Here is a 15488-nt window from a genome sequence, read left to right on the forward strand (position 1 = left end):
CTGGCATATAAGCACCACACTTAAAATAATAATTTATTTTACAGAGACTGTGGCTATTGTGGGGTCCACTGTGGCTGACTGTGAGAGAAGAGCACTTCTTTGCAAAGAAATCTTTCCCACGTTGGGGAGGGCAAAAAACAAACAAAAAAATAAACCCCAAAAACCATTTCTCTGTTATTTTCCCCCCAAGTACTTGCATGCTGTAAGCAAATCCATCTTAAAGAATAGACCAAACAAAAAAACAAAAAACAAACAATAAACTAAAGTCTGTTCTTGGAGTGAAACACTGAGCTATGAAAAGGATTCCCACCTTCTTTTCGTTGTGGGAATAATTGCGTGCAAAGCCAAAACATTCCAATAGTTAAAACGAGGAGAGGTGAGGAGAGGAGCCGAGAGGAGAAGAGGAGCAGTAACACAAACTAAGGCTACGTTCATACTGCAGGTCTTAATGCTCAATTCCGATTTTTTGATCAAATCCGATTTTTTTGTCTGCTTGTTCACACTACAAATAAAATGCGACAGCAAACGCGCTCTAGTGTGAACGCTCAAAGCGGCCTGCATGCGCAAACGAAGACGTCACACACAACGCGCTGTGTTTAGACCCAGAGCAAACAATATTGTTTGACTGATGGACCTTAATATAAAGACTTCAGACTGTACATTTCCCAATTTTTGCTTTAAGTTATTTTGTTATTTACATAATAATGTAACATGGGATTTGGTATCCGCTCTAGTCTGAAACAACAGCTGTGAGAACATAGTAGCTGACAGTATAATCACACCAGTACAATATAATGTGATGTCAATGAGGCAGATTACACTCAGTGGTAACAATAAGGAATTTAAATATAAAACCATAATTAATACTAGACTCAGTTGTATGCATTTCCCGCTTTGCCATGTCTATATTTGTATACAACAAAGAGGCAGAAGAAAAAATCTGATGAGTTGGATGAGGTTTTGGCTTATACTTGTCAAGTTCATGCTGACCGTAGAAAGAAACTCCATCTTTCTTTAATGTCTCTAAAAGTTGTGAGGCATCACAGATACAGGATTGGTCTTCATTCATTATGACACAATAAGCATTCCTGACCAAAGCAACTCCCTACAGCGTCTGGTTTAGGCCATAATTTGGCTGTAGTCTGAACCAGTGATGTGTTAATACTAAGTGTGTGCATTTGTGTGTCACTCCTGTGTCTCTCACCATAACCCTCAGGCAAATCTGGCGGCGTATGTAGGTGTGTTCGACTCATGTAGTTACGATGCCGCTGCGATCGAACCCTTCGCTCCTGGATCCGCTGTTCGCCTGGAGGGCCACTCGCCTCTGCCCCATTAACGGGCGTGATCACTGGGGTGTTTTCATCCACCACGCAGCTCAATGGACGCCCTGATGGGCTGGAGTACTCTGATGCTGGTCTGGAAAAGAAAAGAAAGGGCACGTGGTCAAAGTGGGGTGATAAGGGGTTTGTATTTCACTTTTGCCTCCATTTTCAAATCACATTCTATGAATTGGTACATACTCTGACAGTATATTTCTTGGCATATCTGAAATAGCTAATCCTATGTTTGAAAGAGCATTTCTATCCCATCTTGCTATAAACTGGGTGAATAACTGAAAAGAACAATGTGTGCTTTTATTCCTACAAGTCGTATGTGTGGCTCCAAGAAACAATTTTTTAGTTTTGGTGAATTTAAGCAAATGTTTACCATGCTTGCTTGTAGGAACCTGGTTAGGAAGGATGCAAGAAGTGTGTGACTGCAGAAAAGCTGTGTTTTCTGTTAAGTCTCAGAAGTAGCAAGTTGATCTCTTTTTGGTAAGCACACAGACACATGGATAGCATCTTTGTTGCAAAACACTTTGTTTCAAAAGCTCTCTTGAAGATAAACATGTTTTATGATAATGCTTAAGCTTTGATTAATATCAGTGATCATGGGTTGCATTAAAAAAAAGAACAAAAAGTCATGAGACTACAGTCTGTGTCAGCATGTTAAGAGCGGGACTTGCAAACAGATATCTGATAAGGAGACACAAACACAGACAGGCTGGCTTACTGGCACTCATTGTGTGTGCAGCCTGTCTGACCACTGTCTGGCTGTCCAGAGTTACTGACGCCTTAGCTATCTAAAGTCTTGGACCCACAACCCCTCCAAATGCTCTTCCTCCTCCCATTTCCTCTTTCACTGTGCTTATTTTTTCCCCCCCCATCTCTGCATCCATTTTCCTTTGTCCCGTCTTCATGTTCTACCCCTGGACAAGTGTCCCCTCATGATAACCTAATTCATCACCTCTCACTTTGTCATTGCATCCTCCTACACAGTCCTACCTACTCGTCTTCCTCCTTAAATTCATCATTTCCTCCTCCTCCCCCAAATCCACACCGCTTGACCTTTTCCTCACCATTATTTCCTGCTGTTCCAACTTTGTTCCACTCTGCTGTGTACGGGTGACTAAAGATGTGAAGCAAAAGTGGGTGAGGTGGTCCAGGGTGTTATTTGCTTACACTCCTAATGGCTCCACTGATACGGGCCAAGTAGGAAGGCGACAGTTGTTCCTGTAGCAACGGGGGCCAAATGAAGCCAGGCTGCCTGAATGGCTGGATAGTTTATTTAGCCATTTGTGTCCGTGTGTGTTGGGGTGGAGGACTAAGGAAACTGAGAGCATTATCAACAGACTGTTTTTGTTGTGTTGAAGTGGATTTTTTTCTCAAAGGGGAAGTGAGGAAGGAGTACAACCACTTTCTCAGATCCTCGTGCAAGCTCTCTATAAAATTTGCTTTGGATTAAATTAGCATTCTTGCTGTATGTAAGGTAAAATTAAACTGCAGGTACATTGGTATTCTTTTTAATATCCTACATGGATTAAGGTATGCTAAAACTAAAGATGTGTACATATGTACCTGGTTGGCCTCTCCCATTGTGTGGTGCGTGTGATGTGGTTCAGGTACTGTATCCTTCCAGAGGCCGTCCTCCTCTCTTCCCAGCTGTTTCATTGTACACAATGACACAAAGTTAATATTCACCATTTAAAAAAACTAAACAACACAAAACAAACAAACAAAAAAAAACCCACACAACATTACTTCATTTGTTAGAAGGATAATATTCAAAAGTTACTACTTGCTTTTTTTTTTTTTTTTAAATCTCAAACTCAAACTAAAATTTACCTAATTTCTAATAATATATTATAACTAATACAAGAGAGGTTGCACTGCACTCGTTTAATTTAATTCAATCAAATGGACAAACTCCAAATACAAAAATAAGGGATTTTTTAAAATTAAAAACAGAACTAATAGCCAACAGGATAGATAAAATGTCTGAGGATACTGACCCATCAGGTAAGTCATTGTCAAACAGACGACTGCAGTCTACCACTGGTCCTCCAGAACCGATGCGATCTCTGGACTGAAGACTTACTACAGTTTAAGATGAGAAAGATAATACAGCAGCGATTTTACTCACTATAAGGCTCAAGGTGAATTGAGCATTTTGTATTCTGTTATGTGTTTGTGTCACTTAAGCCATTTTCACACATGCACTTTTCTCATATGCAACCAGCAAAGCTGCATAATATAAGAAAACAAATGTCAGATGGCGTTGGATTGGACATTAAAGAGTCTTTAACCTGCCAGCTTTTGAGTATAAAGTCAGTGTAATGTAAAATAGATGTTATTCGCCTCCTGAAGGCAAGCTGTAGAAATGTATTTTCACTTCAGGGTAACATCTCTATTTACATTTCAATACTTCTGTTTCTGAGACCAACGCATGAAGATGATGATCTGAGTTATTTGCATAATGGTAAATGCAGGTGTTAGAGACAATGCCAGGTGGTAACTGTACTTTGTGCACAGGCAAATGGGAAACAATACCCACACATTTAAACATGCAGTTTATGCAGTGATAACAGTATTTCTTACCTACTATCTGTCCTCTCACAGTATCATTGTCATTGGGGCCCAGTTTATTCAGGTCAAGTCTCTGATCTGCAAACAAAATAGAAAAACGGATTCAGCATCTGCTGCATGTTTAACCTTTAAAAGTGTACCTCGAGGAGTCATACCAATAACGACACTAAAGAAAAAAAATAAGAAGCTGTGTAGGTAGCACAGGCTCTAAATACAAGATTGTTATAACTACTGGGATGTAAAAAAATAAATAAATCCGGGTTTAAACCCATAAGCTGAGCATTTGTTACGGCAAAACCAGATGACGCAAGCGAGGACTTTGAATTGTGGCAAAAAGTTGAGCCAGGATTAGCATTTTTTGTGTGTGTTTTAAATAGTGCAAGAAACCATAAAAACCACTGGATTTTTGAAAAAAGGCTTTCTTCTACTTCACTTAAAAGCCCATATTTCTGTGCATGTACAGAGAATATTTCAAATGTCCATATAATGTTTTTCTAAGTCTGTAAATTGGACCACCGCTGGTTTCAAATGAGTGGTGATAACCCAATTTTTAACATGCAAGTTCAATAGCAGTTAATAAAAAGAGACATCTGACTCAGGAGACAGCACATGTAGCTATGTCTGGACACAAACTGTAATTAGCCTTGTTGTTTCTGAGTAAGTAAGAATTCACTGTCTGCTCAGGAAGGGGCAGCGGTGCTAGACACAAACAGCAGAGGAACATAATCCAAGCCACTGAACAAGATCCAGACACAGATACACTCGTCTCCCCACACACACACACACACACACACACACACACACACACACACACACACACACACACACGATCCTACAAGGAGATTTGGACATATTCCAATTGACCAGTGCAGGAGTGATATCAATTAATTTTCATTAACAACAGGGTGTGTGTATTGGCTAAACACAAGACGTAGGTTGAGTGTAAAATAAACAGAAATATGCAGAAGGGACAGTGTGAAAGAAAGCAAGATAAAGGGACACTCCAGCTCACCATAAGCCAACTCTTAAGTTGTCATGTCTTAGGTTTGTGTGCATGACTTATTTTGCACATTAAATCGTTTAAATGGGAAGAAGCATATAGCTCATTTCTATAATGCCTGCGGGAACAAGTGCATCTGTTCCAGATATGTGTCTAGACTAAACAGGGATGGTCTGAGCCTTACATGGCCAGAATAGTAAGCAGATTTTTTTTCTTAAATAAGAGAGGAGGAAAAACAGAGAGACAGAACATTTAAAGACCTTTAACCACAAGCCCTCACCACACCATTCAATTCCTCAGAGCTTTAAAAGCTGTGTGCTGCAATAGACTAAACTGCATAAATATGTGTCAATGTGCACATGCAGAGCCACATGTTTAATTTAGTCGCTTCGTTTAGATCATGCACAGCTGTCTGGACATGTTTGCCATGTCTGCATGCATGTGTAAAAACTGTAGAATCAACAGTATCACTATGAGCACATCAGGAAAAATAACAAGACGTTGCATCAACAGTATCAATACCAAGCACAAAAAGCAAAGTTCAAAGTGAGTGTACCAATAGTAGTAAGGCAAGTCATTTTGAAAAACTGGTGGTCTGTGTGTCTGTGTGTGAGTGTGTTAGTGAGTTTGTGGGTACAGAAATGAGGCAGATGACTTAGAGGTTTGTGTCTGTAATGCTAAAGCAGGAAATGAGTTCAGTGTAAAGCCAAACAACCTTCTAGTAAACTAGGCAACCATGCTGGATGCCCTTTTGCAAGACTGTGCAAGAGCAGTGTGTGTGTGTGTGTAGGGGAAGTTTTGTAAGGGTTTTGTGTTTATACTGGATGGCAGAGTGTGCTATGTGTATGAATATGACTTGCAGGAACTCAGGCAATTCCAGTAATGCCTTTTTGTGTGTTTGGGTTGTTTTTATGTTTTTTCCTGTGTATGTGCACATCTTGGTTAGACCACAGAGTGGGCTCCATTCATGTGTCTAAATATGAATTCATGTATCTGCACAACACAGGAGGAGGACAGAGGCATAAAGCAAGGACCTGTCACAGAACATGCTTCCCTGTCCACTTTCTGTGGCTGAGATAAAGTATAATTTCTGCCATGTTGACTGCACAGTAAGTGGCTTGTCTGGAGCCTAAACTGTCTGCCTCTGGAAGTGGATAAATTTAAGTCCCCCGTCATAGTGAGGTAAAAGTATTGCACCAGGCTTTCTTAGGTTGTCAAGGTCCCTTTTGTGGCAACAATAATCCTGTTGTGGTTTTCAGAGGATTAGGGGGAATTTCATGAGCCAGAAATACCATTTAGCAAATACAAAAAGGTGCTGGAAAGTATTCTGAATGCTTATGTGAAGTATTTAGCTTGACAGTTAGAAGCTGGAATAAGAGGCTGTCGCATCTGGGCCAACCAAACTACAACTGCCTGCATTCATGGAATTCATGCATTAATAGCTTCAATATTGCAGTTTGGATTAACAAAACACTTCAGTGAGTGACATTATTTGACAACTCCATAAGAGTTTTTTGGAGAAAGACAAGCAGACTGGAACAGAGAAAAGGTTGGATACATATAAAAAGGGATAAATGTAACTCAGTGTGGTCTGGTACAAGTCTGATGGCCTGTGTTTAGGGCAGGCCAGGAAGACAGATTGAAGGAAAAGATGAGAATGACTGGAAGGAATGTTAATTTGATAGTCTGGACTTTGGTTAAGGGTATAGGGGTCTGGTACTGCCAAAACGTTAGGCAGGGTTAACAAGCATTTGGAATGCACAGAATATATTTGAAATAAAAGACCGTGACAGTGAGGTGACGGTCTTAAGCATGTAGATTAAGAACTGCTCATTCGAGAATGTGAGCATCTGTACAAGTATGTTGGGATCTTGTTCTGGGGCAACCAGTGATTATCTCATGCCATCATCAATCAGCAGCATGTTTCTTCCTCTTTTTTTTCTGACAAGAAAGTCATGTTGCTTTAAATAGAACTATTGGCACTGATTTGGTCACAGGAGCCAGATGTCTGCAGCAAGCAATATTTGTGATATGTTATAAGGAGTTGCCATAAATCTCATAGCAATGAATGGCTGGCATATATGCTGTAGCAGGTTGCAGGCTAGGACACAGCTCACATGCTGCATGCCTACTGTAGCAGCAGGCATGCTATCTATTGCTGCAACCAGCAGAGGCACAGGAAAGACGAGTGTCAAGTCTGAAACCTAGGCTGTCTGGAGACATTTGGTTTGATTCACACATTTGTTTATGTGCGATAAGTTCAGTGCAGAATGTGTGAACAAAGGTTAACTTGGCATACCTAACTGAATCACACTTCAATAACAATCCTGACAGGTCACCTTATGGCAAAAGATGTACAAAAACAGAACACTGACCTGTTTTCAGTCAATGCAAAAGAAACATCTAAATTCATACTTACAATAATACAAATAGCTACTTACAGCCCGTGTCTTTGAGTCTGTTAATTGCATTGGACAGGAGGCGTACACAGCCCAGGAAACCCGCGCCCTGCTTTTTGTGGATCTTCTTGTGGTTCCATACACTGATGGTTATGGAGTCGGACTTTCCAATGTATCTGATGGGGTGAGAGAAAGAAAGTGAAAAAAAAAAGACAGGTCAATAAATTAGAAACGATGAGTAATAACAAAGCTTTTAAGTCTTGACACTGTACTTGGAAAAAAAGTTCCAAGACATGTGTGCTCAGAGGCTCAACCCTTAAGAAGAGTGATATGAAATTTAGAAATTGAATGAACTCACAAGTTAAAATAACCCTGCGCTCCAGAGATTTCCTAAAAATTATTACAGTTACTAAAAACTAAGCCAAAAAGAAGAAAAACGCAAAACCATAACCTTCTATTTTGCATGTACTTCTCTCTGAACCTGTCACAGAGTTTTAGATGTACACTTTGTAATGAGGCTGATTAGTGCATCACATTTAAAAGCAACTTCTGTCCCTGTGTGCGTGCGTGTGTGCGCGCGTAGAATCAGCACAGCTGAGGCCAGTCTAGTCGTGGTTTAAGGAACAGAGGAAGTCCCCGCGATGTGCTTCACCGCTGTCTGAGGCTTAGACAGCTCTTACAGTAAACACAATATTCAAATGCACAATCTCACATTCACTAACACACACGTAATTACAGTCTAGCAGCTGTTTTGCTATTATGCTGCATCGCAGTGGCATGGAGGGGATTTTCCTGCTCAACACATCAAAACATATAGGTTTGGTATAAAAGCCAAAACAAGGATGTTGGTAAAATGATAAGATATTCTTATGACCAGAATCCAGTAGCACATTGGCACACCGTTTGCTTCCCAGTAAATATTAACGTGTGTTTCACTGCGCATGTTTGTTAAAATCTCACTCTAATACTTTAACACCATTTGATGGCAAATTGATGAACGAATAGACCATTTTCTTTGCCACAAAGCATCAATTAAGCTCCAGTTTTTTAACATAAAGAAGAGTTAATTATACAGCATATTTGCCAGGGTGTTGATATTGACACACAAAATCATTAGGATCATTAAATTTTCCGTTCTTTAGTTCCTGCTTTTTGTGTGCTAGGGTAAAAAGAAACCATACTTTTTTATGTTTTCTTTCTACACAGTGTGGTTTACATTAAACAGGTCTCTGATGCGGAGGTATGCTGTGCAAAGCACCACCTCAAAGCAACATATTTAGAAGAAGAAAAAAAGCTAAATTGCTGACAAGACTATGAAAGAGTGTCGCAAGATAAGAGAAGTTGAAAAAGTCATTTCCTGACTCACAAAAACATACTGACATAACACTTCAAACAATCTCAAATTTAGCAACAGCGAGGCACTGTCTGATGGTAGTCTGTCTGATGAAAGTTGAGTAAACTTTGCAGGACGGTTTATGACTGAATTGAAATGCTGATATGACACATCTCTAAAGTGTGAATTAACCAAGGGTTCTGGTTTTCAATAGATGATTCCTGGGAGAGATGGGATATGAAAACAAGTGCAGGCCCCTAAAGTTCTCGCTGAAAAACCTTGAAATTTTTCCAAAATCTATGTTCATCAATTATTTCTTATTGCTCAAAAGAAAATTGTCTTTATGTTGCTATGCTAACTTCTTTCCCGTAACTCTTCATCTCTTTCATGAATTCAAAACAAACGATGATGATAACATGGAAAAAATACAGAAACTTAAAATGTAAAGAGCATAGAGGATCAATTAGGATTCAGCCCTTGTTTTTGTCACAAATTTTTATTAACAATTTATAAAAATCAATAAAATTCTTAACTTGTTGGAGCCGACTGACTCGGCATTGTGATCGTCCAATCACATTCTGTGTAAACACAGCCTCAAAAGATGATCTTCAGCTGAACTTTTACACACAGTGTGAAAATGTTGTGTTTTGAACACTGTTTTTTTTTCTGTTCTCATTTGTACAAAAAGCACTTTGGTTCAATGTATTGATCACTACAGATAAAAATGAGATACAAACTTTATTGTCAAAACCCAAGTTTAAAGGGTAATTCTACAAAAAAGAAATGTGTTTTTAAGTAGAAACACTGTTAAATATGCACAGTTTATCACTGTGTTAGGAAACCCTCCCAGAAACCTTTATTTTTGCTTGAATTCTTTGGTTTATTTACGCACTGAGCGCTGTGTATCTGACATCATTCTCAATAAGTCACACAGATGCTAGCACGCGCATAACACATGAAGTTAATCTAGAGGTCTGAGGCGCCTTCGTCATGTTTTTAGGAAAAAAAAATAAAAAGCTTACTGGCCTAAATTTGGGACAATGCTCTGTGTGTGTCTCTCTCATCCACATACATATTTATGGAAAAAAATACAAGGATATTAGCCACAGCAGCAGCAAAATTAGCACTTTTTTATTAAACTATAGGCAGGTAAATTTGATGTAAAGGTAATGCCTGCGTCAAGCGATCTATATTGAGGGTTGACAACTACTACCAATATATTATTGATCTGGATGTCAACAAATGCCAGAAGGAATCAGCGCTAATGCCATCTATGTGTTCAACACTTTATCACTGGGAACAAATCAAATCTTGTTCAATAAGGATGTGTAAAGACTGCTGAATTACATAAGGCTGTACAACACAACATGTACAGAATTTAACGTCTCTTGGGGAAAGGCAGAGGGAGCAGCAAGCAAACCCAATACTCCCAACCAAAGTAATGCGAAGACTTGTACTGAAAAGCCTGGAAATAAGAGGCCAAGCATGAAAAGACAACCTGCCAAAACAAGACCTGCATACTACAGAGTTCATAAACTTTCAACACTTACTAGATTTTTTTTTTGTTTTTAAAGTTGGCTTGTGTCCTCAAATATCTTCTGTGCAGGACACCAAGGTGAATTATAGTGCGTAAATTGTAGTCTAAAAAAGCAAATAATTTTTTTAGCGTATTTACAATAACAAGACCCCTGTCAGGACCAGTGTCATGCTGAAAAAGACTCCACCTCCTAAAGCTAGAGGCTGAGGTTGGGGGTGTGGTGAGCTGGCAATCTGCCAAGCCCACACTCCCATTTGCTTTCTGTGGCATGTTAGCCATTTCCTGAACCAGAGGAAGAGGCCAGGGGTCGCGGGTGGGGAATACACCCTCTCTGAGACGGTGGGGAAACAGAGAGGGGCGGAGAATTATGTAAACGGAGGGAACCTGAGGTCATTGTTGACAGAGCAAAAATATTCGAATTGTCCATCTGTAGCTGTAGAGAAATGAGAAACCCTCACACATGCATGTTCACCAAAAGTGTATTTACTTTAACATTTGCATTAATTTAAGGCTGTGTGCACGATTAATAATTCTATTATTATAAATTACTGTTATTCACTACATAAGAAGTAACTTAGAGGGCAAATTTTTAACCTTTCAAATTAGTCCCAAACTCAGATTGATTGCCCAGGTATGATTTGTTTAGCTGTTTACATTATTATTATTATTATTACAGTGTAATCTGGTCACAGATGTTTAATGAACAACAAAAATGTCGCACATGTCGATGCTGTTGAACAGAAGCAAACATAGAGACAACTGTCAGAACCGAAGAAGCTGTGACGGCAAAAAATGAGGATGAACTAAACCAATTGCTAGACAGTGAGCCAACATACCAATTGTGATACATATTTTCACCCTGTAACTTGACACTGTCTTTCCTTTGGACTTCATGTGTGCATCTATTTCTTCATGACTCATTCTTCAGGCCTCTTATTTCCTCTCATTTTCTTCAGTTACCACAGTTTCATCTCTTCATCTCTCACCAGTGCATAATCAAAAGTGGGGTTTACTGTGATCAGTTCTTGAAATGGCCCGTCGACACAATCCTCGGTAGAGATTAACATTCAAAGTGCACAGCCCCAGTGAAATCAATATCTGAGACCACAGAAAAGATGATGAACACATTATTTTATACTTGATCTGAAACCGTAACAAACAGAAGGTGTTTTTAAACATTGGGGACAGAAAGAAAACGAAAGGCGCCCTTCCTTGTTGAAGGAGCAGGTTTCAAGATTTAAGTTGCATAGTGTCACAAAGGCTGATGATATGTGGCTAATCCTAAAAGAGATTAAAATAAAGTAGAGCTTTAAATGTGTGTCATCCACATTTAGTTGAGACAAAGCTAGCTTGCCAAAAAAAGTCTTCAGATTCACACAGAAGACTGTTCTGGAGTTATTTCCACAAATGCTCCGAAAGTAGACATAACCTGTTACTTTAGAGCACCATATCAATACAAGTTGGCTCCCTCCACATAAAATGTAATAAAAATACCTTTTGTGAGGCCTGTGGTATGGAACGCCTGAAATGTTACGCTACAGGTCTTGTTTTCATGTAATTGATTAGGTTGGTTTGTTTTTTTAACAGGGGAAAGATACAAATCAATCTATCTTCCTTCCACACAAAGACATGTGATTGAGCAAAATCAGTACTCTACATTCCTTCCTTTATGTTTCTTTTGACCATTTTGAATTTGATTGATAGTAAACGCACACTTTTACTGCATTTGTTTCTTAATTAGCCACAAAGAGTAAGCAGCAATCTGGCACACTGCTTCTCCTGTTGACTTACAGATCATAATGTTGATTCCATTTTGGGTCCAGCGTATTTCTCACAGTATCTGTAGAGTGGCATTGTCCTGAACCATCCACCACCACTTTGGCGAAGGGATCTGGCAACCCTGTAAAAGTGGACAAACATTTTGTTTAACCTTTGTACAAACCCTGTGGGTACACCAATCATGGAGGCACTAGAGGTGACACAGTTTTTGACCCTTATTTTTGTCACTCCTTTGAGACTGCAGTGAGAAGTTTCTGGTTGTCCTCATTTACAGACAGTCAGGTTGACAGCTACACCACTACTTTGTGCAAGTTCCTCTTAAAATTACATGTTGATTTTCTCTGCATTTCCCCCCTTGCTTTTTAACCGTAATAATAATCTGCTGTAATCCATAAACATTACATTTTTCCCCATATGATGATAATATCCCTGCAGTGTCTGACTAAAACTAAACTCAGGTTCATGTGAAGGTCATGAAACCAGCAGAGACGGCACATAATAGCCCAGGAGAATGGACCTCAGATGCATGTGTTGCTGTGTAAGCATGTGGGTAAATATATGGACACTATAAAGAAAGTTATTAGTCTAATCAAGCGTCTTGTTTTGTACGTTTTGGTTAGCTTCCTATTTCATGTTATAACTGATAATACACCTATTAAACAGGTATTTGATAAGTTAAAATACTAACTTTAACGCTCTTTATCTTATGTTTAAGATGAAGGATTTTTTAAAAAGTAAGAAAGTACAATTAAACTCTTCTCACAGGCTATTGTATTTTGTGAAACATTTACACAACACATGGAACATATGAAGCAATATGCAGAAAAACTTTACGACAAGTCTATTCACAGTATCTCACTCATTTGGAAATCTGATAAGAGATTCTTCATGGTGTATTTATCTTAGGGTCCCTGTCTAGGTCTGTGCATGCATGTGTATGTTTTTTAAACTGCCGAGGTATGAAACTCTGAGCGCAGACACTTTACACAAGATAAACCTGTTTAGTCACTCAGTGGTGTCTTGGAATTTCCTTTGTTGTGGTTGTGCGTTTGTGTATATACATAAGAGCTTTTTTTTTTTTAAAGACAAGACAAAAATGAAGTACAAGCTGCTTTTGGCAGTTCAGTGCTTTCAGAGAAACCATAATTTCCAACTGAAGTAAAAACAGTGCATTTCTTGGCTGTATACTTTGGCAGGGTTTCTGCAGTGCAGTGTACTGCAAGCCCAGTGGCCGGCTGAGTCTGAGTCAACGCCAGGCCTGGCCAAAGCACTGGGCAACTTATTTTTAAATATATTTTTAAGTTGTTTTTACCCTTTTTTTTAATAAACATAAGCTGAGCTGTTAGAGCTAATGTAAGGTATGTTTTAATCCTACTTTTACATTGCAAATTTTTAACTATAACAGCTGGAAACCAAAAAAGTTTTAAAACAATTTTTTTTGTAGTCGTTTACTTGATGATTTTGGATTTAAATTCAATAATTAAGGTATGTAAACCTTTGAGATTAGTTAACCAATGAGCTTAAGTTTTAATTAAAACAAACAAACAAACAAACAAGCTAAGTATAAACTCCGTCCTTGCATGCTCTTAAACTAAACTGTAAATGTAACCACTAAATCTAGTACTATTATTATTTACAGTATTTCATGGGTTTGACTAAAATAGCAATATCCATCCTGTCCAATTAAAACCTTTTAGTTTGGTTTTTATGTGCCAGTGAGCCACATTCCTATTACCAGAATTTGAGTTAGCATTGGGTCCTAGTGTGTACCAGGGCTCCTGTTGTGTTTAATAGACAGATGGCTCCTAAGGGACTTCTTTTACAGTTTTCCCACTTCAAAATGCTGCAAGCCACCACTGCTGACAAAGCATTCTAATGTACAAGAGAGGAAACAGGACAGGAATAGCATCTTATAAATAAAAATAGTTTTTACTTACGAAAGAAGTCTTTCTTTGCCAGGTTCTTTGCACAGAGAACTGGGGGGGGAAAGAAACAGATTTGTTTTCTTTTACTTTTTTTTTTTGCCAACAAACGCAAAAAAAACAAAAAAACAAAGTGATTCAGATATATTTGCCACAATAATTTTGAAACAGTATTCCAACAATATTCAGTATCATTTCAAAAATTCTTTCCTTATTTTTTTATATTTAGCCATATTTAAAGAAATAATGGCCACAAATGTGTTTCATATATGTCAAAAAGCTATTACAAAAAACACAATTTAATATGTATAATGTATAAATGCTTGACATCTTTAATAATAATTTTCTCTCTCTAATTTTAGTAGAAGCTTTTCCCAATTTCATTAATTATTTTTTAAGTTTCTAAGGCTGAATAGGTACTACTCTCTTTTGGCCTACATCTTGGTTTGTCCATTTTCACAGTCCCTCACAGGCTGAGACACTTGTTAAGAGTTTCTCACTGTAAAATATTGAACAGACAAGCTCTTTTTCTTGTAGCAAGCAAGTCTATGGGGGTTTGCAACAAGAACTGCATACACTAGCTTTCAAAAGAAACGAGAGGGAAACTAAAAGTATGTCCATGCTTGGCTATGGTTATACCCTTTAAGATGTTTTTTTAATTCTTAATTTTTCTACTCCTAAATATTTTGTAGTACTACATGCTATACAATATAAGTGAAATTAAGCTCTGTCTGGAACATCTGATGCTTACAGAGTAAGACAAAATAGGCCAAGCATAGAAGGAAAAGGGGAAAAAAAGAAGAAAAAACGAGCAGTGGCAGAGAAAACTTGCACAATGAATGTTTAGAAAAAACAAAAGTGAAAAGGTGAAAGATGCAAAAGGAAGTTAATAAGCACCCTTCACTGCCAGCAGACAGACCAAGATCCCTATCACAAAAAGGCACTAAAGAAACACACACTATTCAGTCTCTCTGCTTTTAGCCATGTATTTTAATATTCACTGCTTTCTATTCATGGTCCTGGGCAAGCCCTGCCAATACATTATTAATACAGGTACAGGTAACTTCTCTCTTTCAAAATAGCTTCACTGAGTTTTAGTCTTTGAGCAAGAAAGCAAACACCACAGTTAATCGAGAACAACTTAAACAGGAGGTAGTGCAAATCTTCTGCTGAGCCCAAGGCAGCTCAATGAGCTGTAAAGGTATAACATCTGCTTACAAACATAAGTCTCATCTTTTGCTGCATATAAGCTTTCCTTGTGCTGAAAGAAAAAAAGGAAAACCCAAAAAACAGAATTGATTGTAAGCCATGCCCCCTTTCTGTTTTCTTAGCCTCAACTGAGAACTTTAATTTCTGATGAGTCCAAAAGGTAAGTTTCCGGTAGAAGAGCTGTTGTATAATGCTTAACCGGCACCTACTTGCAGCAGAAAACAGGACGACAGCTATACTATACACAGAGTAGGTTAAAAGCTGCCATTGATCAGACGTTTATGGCAGCAGAGTTTCAAGCTTCAAAGTTGTATTGTCATATGCACAATAAAGAAACATGTTTGCCCGTGCAAAGAAATCCTCTTTGCCCTCCACAACAAAAGCCAAACAAAAACTTACACATA

General features: G+C 38.4%; 1 protein-coding gene across 2 annotated transcripts in view; it reads right to left on the minus strand.

Annotated features, from left to right (window-relative positions):
* LOC102780679 (E3 ubiquitin-protein ligase SMURF2-like) overlaps positions 1-15488 on the minus strand; it is a 64685-nt gene that overhangs the window by 20515 nt on the left and 28682 nt on the right. For both annotated transcript variants that reach the window (XM_006787511.3, XM_006787510.3), the window contains exons 2-8: positions 13891-13929; positions 11966-12074; positions 7347-7480; positions 3918-3983; positions 3332-3416; positions 2898-2981; positions 1205-1416 (exon numbers count right to left, since the gene is read on the minus strand). In XM_006787511.3, the coding sequence (XP_006787574.1) occupies positions 1205-1416; positions 2898-2981; positions 3332-3416; positions 3918-3983; positions 7347-7480; positions 11966-12074; positions 13891-13929 (729 nt within the window). The remainder of the gene's footprint in view (positions 1-1204; positions 1417-2897; positions 2982-3331; positions 3417-3917; positions 3984-7346; positions 7481-11965; positions 12075-13890; positions 13930-15488) is intronic.

This window comes from Neolamprologus brichardi, chromosome 6 (genome assembly GCF_056152115.1).
Source record: "Neolamprologus brichardi isolate AB-2024 chromosome 6, ASM5615211v1, whole genome shotgun sequence".
NCBI classification, from domain to species: domain Eukaryota; kingdom Metazoa; phylum Chordata; class Actinopteri; order Cichliformes; family Cichlidae; genus Neolamprologus; species Neolamprologus brichardi.